This window comes from Oryctolagus cuniculus, chromosome 20, assembly GCF_051225735.1.
Source record: "Oryctolagus cuniculus isolate XC-2025 breed Fujian yellow rabbit chromosome 20, ASM5122573v1, whole genome shotgun sequence".
NCBI lineage: Eukaryota > Metazoa > Chordata > Mammalia > Lagomorpha > Leporidae > Oryctolagus > Oryctolagus cuniculus.
The window spans coordinates 29,991,919-30,004,969 of NC_142886.1; the positions used below are offsets into that span (position 1 = coordinate 29,991,919).

Here is a 13,051-nt window from a genome sequence, read left to right on the forward strand (position 1 = left end):
ACTCATCCATCATCTGTAATACTGTTTCTCACTCAGTTGTCCTCACCATCAACATCATTGTGATTGCCGCCTACAACCCCAGCAGGAACACCATTGTTATGAGATTCTTTATAGAGCACTTCAGAACTTGCCAAGATTTTATTCATTTCTCGTAAGCGTCATTTAATGCAAGATTACTATGGTTGTTGGCTTTGAATTTTTCTCACTTTTGTATAGATAACTTGAGATTCAGATAATTGAGGCAACTTCTGAAGATCACATGGACAAAAATAATCAGAGCCTTGACCAGGTCTAGCCCTTCTTGATTCTAAATCTTAAATTCTTCTAGAACCCAGAGAAGACATTTTTTTCTTCTTCCCTGTTCTTCCTGCTACGCCCACACTTAAGTTTCTCAAGGGAGAGTATCATTTCTTTGGAGCAATAATGAAAGTCCAAGCTATCTCCAAGCTCCATAGCTGGGGCTTTGTCTGCTGGGTGATTCCTGGGCTTCTTCTCTGCCTTACATTGCTTAAGGGAGAGACTTGGTCTCTTACTTATGTGGAATGCTTTCATAGTGCCCAGCTCTGTATCCTTGAAGCACATGACTCTACTTATAAACCAATAATTGTCCTTGTTATCAAATAGATCATGGGGGCAGGCATTTGGTATAGCAGTTAAGATGCAGCTTAGGGCACCTGCATCCCATAGCAGTGTTCCTAGTTTTGAGTCCCAGCTCTGCTTCCAATTGAGGCTACCTGACAGTGAACACTCTGAGAGGCAGGAGGTGAGGAGTCAAGTGGGTGGATCCCTGCCACAAATGTGGGAGACCTGGTTTGAGGTCATGGTTACCAGCTTCATCTGAAATGCAGGCATTTGGGGAATGAACCAGGAAATGGAAAATCTTTCTTTTTTCCCTCCATTACTCTGCCTTTCAAAGAAAATTCATTAATAAATAAAATTATTAGAACAAGAAAACCACAATGCTAAAAGAATAGGCTAAGAATCTTCACTGAAAGACAGTTAATAGCCTCAAAATGAGCCCAAACTGTGTCCTACTAAATTCAGAGTCTTTTGTCTTAAAGAACTTCAATAAAATCCCTCAGCCAAAGCAGTCTGATTATTCCAGAAAATTATACCTCATAATTTTGTATTTTACAGATTGCATTTTTAAAACACAATGAGATGATATATTCTGCTGAAGATTTAATGCATAAAATCTGAATAGATTACCAACTGTTTTATCTTACAATATTCAAATCCTATTTAGTCCTTCATGGTCAAAACACTCTCATATTTTTTTTTTCATTCACAAGCACATATTCTAATTCATTTTCATTCATCACTTATCCATTGCTTTAACAAACATTTATTGAACACCTTAGATTCCTAATATTTGGTATACTCCCAATTAGGTTCAGAGGACAGGATAAACAGGTTAAACACAAAGTGTGTAACATGTAATAGATACACATTGTTCATGTAAATGCAGTCATGAGCTGAATAAGGATGTTTTGGTCAGTGACAGTCTGCATATATGAAGGTGATCCCAAAAGATTATATAGCTTACTTTCAGGATGGAAAGCTAAGACACTGTGGCAAAAAATGTCCTACATGAAGGACCTCTGTGCGTGAGACCCCAGTGGAAAGAAGTGGTCATCAAAGAAGCAGGTATTTTTCTCTGAAGGAAGGAGAGAACTTTCTACTTTGCTTATAGCCCTGTTTAAATACCGAGTTTATGGATTCGAAAGGCTTCCATAGCTAAGCAGCTCATGTCAAGAGCCTCGGGTGGTCACTGAAATCATACCTAAGAATGTTAATTGTTAAATTAACAACAGGGGTCACTGTGCACTAACTTCCCATGCAGGACCTCTGTCCTCATAGAGTTGTATTATAATAATGTTTAAGCATTTGCAAAAGATGTATCATTCTTGGGTGCTTCTTTAAAGTTAATTAAGATTCTAAAAAAAAAAAGTGAAATGAACTTCAAGATACAATCACTTTTTTTTAAATTTATTTATTTATTTGAAAATCAGAGTTACACAGAGAGGAGAGGCAGAGGGAGGAAGGGAGGGAGAGAGAGAGAGAGAGAGAAAATCTTTCATCCATTGGTTCACTCCACAATTGGCTGCAATGGCTGGAGCTGCAGTGATCCAAAGCCAGGAGCCAGGGGCTTCTTCCAGGTTTCCCAAATGAGCACAGGAGCCCAAGGACTTGGGCCATCTTCTACTGCTTTCCCAGGCCACAGCAGAGAGCTGGATCAGAAGTGGAACAACCGGGACTTGAACCGGCACCCATTTGGGATGCTGCTGGCACTTCAGGCCAAGGTGTTAATCTGCTGGGCCACAGCACTGGCCCCAAGATGCAATGGCTTTGAACAGCCCTTGTCTTGATTGTTGAAAAGTAGTTTTTACATGTACATTGTTGAACTCTTTATTTAGTATAAAGTTGGTCTTCTGTGTATAAAGCTAATTGAAAATGGATCTTAGTGGAGAATGGGACTGGGAATGGGAGAGGGAAGAGGAGGAGGGGTGGGAGTGTGGGTGGCAGGGTGGTTATGGTGGGAAGAATCTCTATATTTCTAAAGCTGTATTTATAAAATGCATCATTTGTATTACTTAAATAAAAGTTTTCTTTGGGAAAAATGAAAAAATGATTGTGTAGCTTAGTTACATTATAGCTATCTTAGTTTATTTAAACAGTCTCTGATGTTTGTGTGATGACAAACTACCTAATGATGCATTTCTCCAAACTCATCCCATTGTTAAGTGACTCATGACTGTAATTCAATTGTAACATGTAATTCATGTGGTGAAATATAAATTTTAGACAGTCAGATCTGGATTCTGTTCTTAAATAAGCCTCTCATTTTATGAATTCACACAATGTGAGAAACTAGATAATTCCATTTAATTCTATTTACTGAACATCCAAGTACATCTGGATTACTTTGAAGTGACAAACAACCTCAGCCACTTCGAGGTGTAAAGTCACTAAACGTTGATTCTCAATCATCTTCCAAGTCTACTGCAAATTAGCTTCTTGCTATCCCGAACAGCCCAGACTAATAGAGTGACTACTACCAGGAATTTGTTGGGTACAGTTGTCGACAGCAAATGTGGGAACTTCCATGGGTTTCACATCAGCAGTTGAATGCATGGCTCAAGAATGACAGACAGTGTAGTAGTCAACATATCCACCACCACAGGGGGTTACCCAGAAGTCTCTCTTACTATGAGTCTACGGTAGAACTAGAAAGCCAGAAAACAGTGCTGCTGATTACTTTCAGGCCAATGAACCAGACTTTGAAATGGGTATGGAAGGCCTTGTAGTATTTGGGTACAAGAGGAGGGACCATATGCATGTTGTTCTCCTTGTCTTATTGCCTAAAACTGGTGTAGCAAATTCTGTGGGAAGTCTAGCAATACGGAGAAGTGCTTCCATTGCACCTTTCCTTGGCACACATTTGAAAATCCTAGTTCTTTCCCTGTCAGCTGCGATTTTCTGTAATGGTGGGTGGAGCCTTCTGTTTTCCCTGGAGGCATCCTGGGATGAATGAAGAGACAGCCTTCAGGGAGAACTCCAACCCTTGGAATTTGTCATGCCCCTGTGTATTTCTGCTCCTGACTTCTCAGCCTGGTGCTGGTAACATCTTTGGGGTCACCTCAGCAGAAATAACTGTGATGTGGCTGATTGAGGATCAGAAAGCTGGAGGTGGACTAATTTAAGGAACCAGGTGGGCCCAAAAGCAGTCATTATTGATGAAGAATGACTGATCTGCTGTTTAAAGACAGCTGTTTTCTGTAGTGTTCAGTTGTTGTGTGTGTGTGTGTGTGTGTGTGTGTGTGTGTGTTTTCCTGGATGCACTTGAGGATTCTTTGGTAATGTCTTCTGATTTACTGCTTGTCTTTGTTTTTAATATCAAGGAAGAACATAGATTGAAGCGATTGCCTTGGTAGCAACTTTAGTGGTGGTGGCGTGGAGTTATTAAAATTTATGGTCATGCTGTTTTTGCAGCTACACTCTGCTTGTATTAGAGAGGCTTATAAAAGGCACCGAGGAGTGTGGAGAGAGCAACTAGCAAACTGTGACTAGAAATTAACACAGTGTTTTGTTTTGTTTTGCTTTTTACAGTCTGTTTGCTAAAGTTCACCTTTATTTTTATAATATATCTTGATGACAGTGTCCCTCAAGCTACCAGTCCTTAGTTCATCTCACTACTTTCAATTACATTAATGAAGGGAAAGAACGCTGACATTTATTAACACCCCAAGGTGTGCAAAACCACATGCCAGGTGCATATGTGCTCTCTTATAATCCTCACAGCAAGCAGTTTGCCTCTCCCCCTGCACCTTCCTTTACAGGAGGGAAACCAGAAAGGAAATAACCTGCCCAAGGTCATTCAGCTTTCAAAGCCAGAGATACTATTTGAACCATGCAGTACTAAAATCTACATTTATCCAATTTAGTCATTTGACCCATATAGACTCTTACATATGGCCAAATGATTGGGGTACTCCCTCTCCTGATCTCACTCATCTCACATAATTGTATGATGGTTTTATTCCTTTTAAAGTGCTGTTGTATTCATCATATTAACCATATGATTTCATCACTATAACAATACTTTGAAGTTTGTGAGGTTGGTATACTGTCCCCATACTGTATTTTCAAAAAATTAGTTCAGGAAAGTTAAGTGATTTTCCTAAGTTCAGCCAGGGCAGGCTCCAAAGCCAAGCATTTTATTCCCCCTATCTTCTCTTCTCCAGACACATGAGCCAGCAGGGTTTATTTTCATGGCAGCTGATTATGATGGACTCAAGCCTGGGCAACTATGTGGGTATTTGCCACAAAGTTTCTGTGACTTATAATGAACTGAAACAAAGCAGTTAGCCACAGATTATAATGCCACTGCGGTCCCATGACAAATGACAAAGAGATTGCAGTAATGAAATCTTATTATTGCGAATAAAGAGACCACATCTGAGGTCTAGCAGAGCCACATTTACCACCGTGGGGAAACAAAATGAAACATCTGAGTTAGGGTCTCCGCTGACTTTGACAGTCTGCTAACAGGATTAAGGAGATCTCTCCAAAGCAGTGATTACAATGGCACATGTGGGGCACCCAAGATAAGGACCAAATATTTATTCTGGCAGAGATTAAATCTTTTCTTTTCCTGAATCTATGATGGATCTTGCAGAAAATCTGCCCCAGAATATATCTTGCTCATCAGGCAACTCACTGAGCCTAAAATGTACTTTACCACTGTTCTTGCTGAACAGCTGCGGAATGCTAGTTTAAAGGCCGCCTCTCTCCACCTAACACTGTTCTCTGTCCATGATTAATTAGGGACTCAGAGGTGATTCGAATCACCAGCAGAACTTCTATGCATCCAGGATTTATGTAGTGGTTGCTCATGGAAGAATGCTGGTGCAATAAACAGCCCACTCTTACGGGTGTGTGGAGGAGTAATGGCACCTGCAGTGGTGCTTTCTTAACTCTTCCACTGCTTTCATTCTGCCAGAAAGGTTATGACTTGTTACTGTAGCCTTGCTTATTTAGGCCTGCGGATACTGTGGTGTCATCACGTATGCACACGTACATACACCCTTAAAATTAGTGAGTATTCTGCAAGATAAAGCAGAAAAGGCATATTGTGATTTCTGAATTCTGTGAAAATCAAAGAAAAAGGATAAAATTGGTAATATTATAATGAAGGGCATGAAATGACTGAGAGAATACATAATCAGGTTAATTTGTCCATGTATTGTTTTATTTTTAAAATGTCTTTAGGGGTTTATTTGTTTGAAAGCCAGAGCTAGAGAGAGAAAGGAGGATGGGGAGGAGGAGAGGGAAGAAGAGAAGGGAGAGTGAGAGAGAGAGAAAGAGAGAGAGACAGAGATACAGAATGGATGAATCAACCTTCCATTCACTGGTTCGCTCCCCAAATGGTCACAATAGGCAGGCCAGGCCCAGCTCAAAGCCAGGAGCCAGGAATTCCATCTGCATCTCCCACGTGGGTGGCAGGGGCCCCAGTACCTGGGCCATTATGTACTGCCCTTCCAGTTGCGTAAACTGGAAGCTGGATTGGAAATGGAGCAGGCAGTATTTGAACGGAACTCCAACATGGGATAAAGCTCAACCTGCTATGCCACCATGCCTGCCCTGTGCACACATCATATCTTTCTTAAAGATTGATTTATTTATTTGAAAGTTGAGTCAGAGAGAGAAAGGGGAAGACAGAAAGAAGGATCTTCCATCTGATGGTTCACGCCCCGGATGACCACAAAGGCGAGTGCTGGGCCAGGCTGCAGTCAGGAGCAAGGAGCTTCATTTCAGCTTCCCACATAGGTGACAGGAGCCCAGACACTCAGGCCGTCCTCAGTTTCTCTGCCTAAGCCATTAGTAGGGAGCTGGAGTGGAAGTGGAGCAGCTGGGACACAAACCAGCACCCACATGGGATATCGGTGTCACAGGCAGCTGTTTTATTCACTACCCCACAATGCTAGCCCCTGTGTTCATGTTTTGTGAGTACTTTACTTAGTATGAAGATAAATAAATGGGACAAAACAAAGCTGAGACCATAGTGTCCCAATAAGCAGAGACATGAGAAACCACGAGTATGGAAATAGGTGTTTGGTGGAGCAGTTAAGATACTAGTTGTGATGCCTACAACATGTATCAGAGTGCCAGGATTTCAATCTAGCTCTGCTTCTGATTCTAGGTTTTGGCCAATGCTCACCTTGGTAGACAGCAGGTGATGGCTCAAGTACATGGTCCCTGCCACCCACACGGAAGACCTGGATTGAGTTACTGGCTCTTGGCTTTAGATTAGCCTAATCTCAGCCATTATGAACATTTGAGGAATGAACCAGAGGATCAGAGATCTGTGTGTGTGTGTGTGTCTGTGTGTGTGTGTGTGTGTGAATATGCATGTGTATGTGTATCTGCCTGTCAAATAAAAAGTAAATTAAAAATTAAAGAAAATATGTCACAGATGTGTTTGGTCATCAGATCATTTTCCCCAGAGAATGGAACATGTTGCATGCTCTGCTACCTGAGCACAAAGTTAACAGTTTTATCCACCCTGTATCTCAACATCCTTGAATACTGACCATGCCCTCTGTTGATTAAGACTCTTTTAAGATCAAGACTGTTGGGTTCTTACCCATTCTTTTATTGGTTACAAGCTATATTCACATACTAACAGTCAAATGTCAGGTTGAGAAAATTTTGTTTTTTTGAGAAGTGAAACATACCAAGTTATATGGAAACCAGTGCCCATCGAACCTGAAATCTTAATTTTTAGACTTTAAGCATAATAGATACTTAATAAATATTTCACTTATACATTGAATGAAGAAATGAAATGAATAAATAAGTAAGAAAACTACTAAATCTGAGATTCTATGGAATATTTCCTAACAAATGTATGAATTCTTTATTTCTTTAGCTATATCTTTCTCCCCCTCATTTCCCACTCTTTTTCCTGGTTTCACATCTCCCTGTCCTACTTCTTGGACAAGCAAGTAGAGGATAATGAAATCTAGTGAACAAAAATTTTGACTTAGCCTAATAGAACTTTAGAATTGAAACTAAAATTTATTAGTCATTATTACTCAATCTATTGCCAATAAACTAGACAACTAGAAGAATGGAGAAAGATGTCTCCTTCCTCTCCTTTGTCTGTCCCTCCAGAAACCCTGCGATGCTGTGATGCTTTTCCAAGAGGTTAAAAAAGGCTGATTATATCTAATAAGTAAGGATACATTCATTTTATATTTCACTGTGAATACAAATTCCAATTGTTAGTCACAGCCAATTACTGGAAAAGAAGAGTAAGAGTTTCAATGTCATTGTCATTTATGGCTCATCATGTCAGGGCGTTTCTCAGGAGGTGGGTGACATCATCATTCCTGCCACTATGATCTCCATAAACATCATCATCATTGCCGTAGTGTCACAAATTCATTGCAATTTTCCTTCCTACAAGTCTTTTGTGGCCACAAAGTTTCTTCTGTTCTGTAACATGAGCTACAATGAACAGCACTTCTCTCTTTGGATTATCATGTACAGCAGGGCTGGGAATGAGGAAGTGAGGGCAGCCCCCTAAATCTGAAACTCCAGTTCAGATTCACGACCTCTACACAAGATACTTTGCCTGTGTGCTTTGGATCTGCAGAGAGTGTCATCAGCATTTGTCTTCAATGCCAGTGCCTGACCATCCTTTGCTGCTCCTCTTGCCTTGCTTGCCCCAGCATGTTTAGGGAGGCTCATAATTCCTCTTTACTCCCAAATCTGAATTGTGAAATGACTTAAGTTCCAATGTCTTAGTTTCTCTTAGAAAACAGACCTAATCCATCCCGTAGAAATGAACTTTGCAGTGTCACTGCATCTGTTAGGTAGTTCTACTATTCCAGACTTGATATCTGTTGAGGGCAATTGAATGATGTAACCCGTGCAGTTCAGCCTGTGAGAGCAATTTGGGTGTCTTTATACCAGTGGTTTTTATGTTCAGGATGAAAGCCCATGGAGAAATATAGGATACTATTATTAACTTCATGCCGACAGCTCCCTCTGGGCACCTGCAGGTTTATTGCTAGTTGGAGGATCAAGTTTAAAGGGGAAAAACCTTGTGGTTGGTGGTAACTATGCCTTTTGTGTTCCCTTTCACAGGAGCAGGGGAAAATCGGAGTTGTCTTCAACATCGGCACAGTTGATATCTCCATCAAAGAAGAGAGAACCCCTGTCAATGATGGCAAATACCATGTGGTGCGCTTCACCAGAAACGGTGGAAATGCCACACTCCAGGTGGACAACTGGCCAGTGAATGAACATTACCCTACAGGTACACACTGGGCCCTCAGTGGCTGTATTCTCGTTCACTGTCTCATTCTTACTTCCAAATGGCAGTTTTGCTTATTACTCTCACCAAATCATGACACGCTGAGTGAAACCTACATTCTTGATATTTTTAGTGTGAGAAGATGTTAATTCTTTCAGACATGATTGGTGCAGGGCACTTCTGGAGACTTCTTAACTATGCACTGCATACTTTTTGTCAAACCTTAGCTAATATTGCCTGACTGGCTCATACCAGAGATCTTTACATAGGCTTTCTGGGGCACTGCAGATGAAAAGCCATGCAGGAAGGGGCACTATCCCTGTTGTGTGAATTGTTGTGGATAATCACAGGATAGTCAGTTTGAGATCTGGACTTTGTGGTGCCATTTAGTCATGTACCATTGAAGGTACAGAGATGCAGATAGGAGGTTTACTAAGTGTGAATGGATCAACATCAAGTCTGGGCACGAATGAGAAAACTAACACTGGAATTTCATTCATTGGTTGACTTTGCTTATTTTTTCCTTTCACTTACACAAGTCTACCTTGATTCTCAAAGATTAGTCCTAGTAGTCAAGAGATCATTCAAATAATCTTTTAGCTTTCCCCTCTCATCTCTCACTTCTCTCAGGAAGAGGCCTGAACACTGATCTTATAAGTGCCTAGAATGGAAAGAAAAACACTTCAACAAAGCACCTTTCCTCTGTCATTGCACTGTTACATGATGGATGCAAGAGCTCAGATATGCACTTTGCACTAGTGTGGATATCTTGCAACGTCTCTATCCTACACTCCAACATCCCCAAATTTTCTCACAATTTGTCTTTCACATCATTTACATAGAGATGAGCATAGTAACAAAGATACACATATCCAGAAGACAAAGAGCTATTTCTTTCAGAGAAACAATCTCAAAGTAAATTTGCCAATTTGTGGCCCAAAACTTTTAAATGGCTTGCAAGCTATGATTATGCTTTCAAGGCTAACCTAAAATAAATTTTCTTTACAAATCAGCCAGAAGTATCTGTGTTGCTTCTTGGTTTCCCTATATCTGATTTCAGAATTTTAGGGATACCCATAAATAGTATGTAAGTTCCCCCAAGGAATTAAAACAAAAAGCACTACTCAATCATTTGTCTACCATTTGCTTCCAAAAAAAAAAAAAAAAAAAGGCACCAAAACAAAAACAGGTAGCCAGAAAGCTTAACCGCTGTTGGCAATACCTTGGCTTTTCTTAGACTAAAGCACACAAATGTTTGTATGATGTCTTCTAGGAGGATTTTTAAAAAGCCAATTTTAGCAGCTATCATGAATTCTTACTATCCTTCAATTCACTAAAAATTAATAGATCTGATTTTTTAATTGCTTCTTATTTAAATCATGTAGGCTGTGGGGAGGGGAGTTGTGAGAGAAACCAAAGTAGCCCAAGATCTTAAAAATTGTTCAACCACTTGCCCCAATTCATTAGAGAAATGTGATTTTGCTGCCAGCAATGAGAAGGCTCCTAAATGGTCCCCTTCCAGCCACAAATATATAAGAAAACCAGTGACCTTGCTGTGCACCCATCTCTTTGTTCCAAATTATGCTTTTAGTTCCAAATTATGGGTTGCTTCCTATATATTTTCAAAATAGAATAAGCCTTCCTTTAATGGCATTGCTTCCTCCTGAAAGTTACCATTATTGTTGGTAGGTGTTATCTAATAATAATAGCATATGCTATTATTCCAGGACAGGGTACAAGTTAGCAGTTACAAGTATGGACCTTGCCGTCAACCGACTGGTATTGAGATCTTGACTTTATCAGTTCTGAGTCTAAGGCAAGGCTTTGAGGTGCCCCAAGTACTGAAATACATAGTACCTTTTCCCACATACAATTCAAAATACAACACAAAAACATAAAAATCCGTGTAAGAATTCCTAAGTGTTCTGATTCTCTCCTCTGAGGATTACTATGATGCTTTACAAACATATCAGATTTCTCCTTTCCAGATTCTCATTTTGGCTCTGTTTCTTGGTTCTCTAAATTGACGTTTATTTTTTCCTATTTGGTGACTGAGGTGAGAACCTTGCACAAGTTATCGAAACTCCCTGTATCTGTTTTCTGATCTGGATAAAGAGGCTATGATAGTACTTATTTTCCAGGATTCATGTAATGAATAAATGAGTTGAATACATATGATATAATGCTGGGTCAGTTATGTCAATAGTTAATAAATGTTAGCTGGGAGGATTAATAAACATTTGATTAGCATTTTAAATCATGGCATTATCCACTTACACAGATCACTTGATTCTGACTGTTAAATAGCCTGTAATCCAGAAAGGCTAGATATTCTTTTCCTTCATTTTAAATTAAAGTAGAAACTCACGAATCACAAATCACATAGTAAATGACAAACAGATCTAGGACTAGATTCTTCTGTTTCTGATTGGGCACAGTTGCCACTATTGCTCCCTCCTCAAGGTGGGGATTGTTTTGAAAAATACTGAACTAGAAATAAGCATCTCCCTCCTTGTGCCATCTGAGATTTGTTTCTTTCTGGAAGTGTTGTATTTCAAAGGTCAGTCCTTATGAAAATACCAGTGTGGTTACTATGAGTTGCAGAATAGAAAATTCTCACTCAAAAAAGAAAAATTTGGGGGACAGTGTTGTGTTGCAGTGAGTTAAACCTGTGCCTGAAATACTGGCATCCCATATCAGAGTGCTGGTTTGAGTCCCGACTGCTCCACTTCCAATCCAGTTTCCTGCTAATATGCTTGGGAAAGCAGCAGAAGATGACCCAAGTGTTTTGGTCCATGCCATCCATGTGGGAGACCTATATGGAGTTCCAGCCTCCTGGCTTTGGCCTGGCCCAGCCCTGGCCATTGCAACCGTTTGAGGAGTAAACCAGCAGATGGAAGATCTTCTCTCTCTCTGCTTTTCAAATACATACATAATTTTTAAAATATTTATTTTATTTATTTGAAAGGCAGAGTTACAGAGAGGCACAGGTAGAGAGAGAGGTCTTCCATTTGCTGGTTTACTCCCCACATGGCTGCAACAGCCAAGGCTGGACCAGGCTGAAGCCAAGAGCCAGGAGCTTCTTCTGGGTCTCCCATGTGGGTACAGGGGCCTGAGGACTTGAGACATCTGCTGCTGCTTTCCCAGGCACATTATCAGGGAGTTAGATTGAAAATGGAGCAGCCAGGACTCGAACCGGTGGCTGTATGGGATGCTGGCATTGCAGGTGGCGGCTTTATCTGTCACACCACAATGCTGGGCCCAATAAATATTTTTTAACAGGAAAGTCTTATTAGCACACATGAGTCTAAGCTGTTCTCTTAATTTGTATCATTCTGAGAGCATGTTCTCAGGAAATTATTCCTACTCACCAGGTCAGAAAGGGCCAACTGGGTACCCGGATTAATGGGTCAACTCCAGAATCTTCTCATGAACATTTATAGGATTTTATGACACTCTACTAAAACGTCCCACTGTGAAGAATTTAGAACCCAGCTGAGTGCAGGGCAGGTAGCATTGGCTTTTTGTGAATCAGGAAGGATCCCAAATGAAAATAGTTCTGTTGCGATCAGAATCTTATATCACTTAATTCTGGGAGATAGAACTCAAAAGCAGCTTCTCTCTTTGAACCTGAAAATAGAAAGGCTAAGAAACAGGAGAGGGAAATAAAAGAAGAATCAGCCCAGAGCTAACATCCAGGCATTGACAAATGTTCCCTCTAAAGCCTCTGATTGCTGTCTTTACACAATGCAGTGGCGAGGACAAGGAAGGGGAGGTGAAAGGTGAGTTGAGCTTGAGGAATTAATTTTAGCCTCAGCTCTCGGCTCCCTGGGAGTCTCAGATAACTGGGATTGTTCAAGATCCCTTCTCTACTGAGTGGCCGTCGCCTGCTGTGTGGTCAGGGCTATTAGAATCCTGAGCGTGGTCACTAAGGGTTTTTCAGGTCAGAGCCATGTTTCCTGGGAAATGAATGCCGATAAGCATTTCCATTTGTAGAGTCTTAGGTCTCCCCACCTCAGGAAGTGCTGGGGAGAACAGGTTGGACATTGCTGTAGTTCCTCCTCCCTTCTTCCCGTCTTGGCGTCACATATCTGCTCAGCTGAAGTCCTCTAGAGGGAATTCTTCATCACTCAATAAGATGCCCACTAATGACCTATGTATAAATCCTGTTTGACCACTGTCTGGGTCTGTTTTCTGTTGTTATAGTTGAATACTGTAAACTGTGTA

The 13,051-nt window shown here is 40.6% G+C and overlaps 1 protein-coding gene across 44 annotated transcripts in view; it reads left to right on the forward strand.

The window, feature by feature from the left end:
• NRXN3 (neurexin 3) overlaps positions 1–13,051 on the forward strand; it is a 1,793,247-nt gene that overhangs the window by 1,592,288 nt on the left and 187,908 nt on the right. For all 44 annotated transcript variants that reach the window (XM_089322450.1, XM_070065303.2, XM_089322455.1 and 41 more), the window contains one exon: positions 8,656–8,827. In XM_089322450.1, coding sequence (XP_089178576.1) covers positions 8,656–8,827 — 172 coding nt within the window. The remainder of the gene's footprint in view (positions 1–8,655; positions 8,828–13,051) is intronic.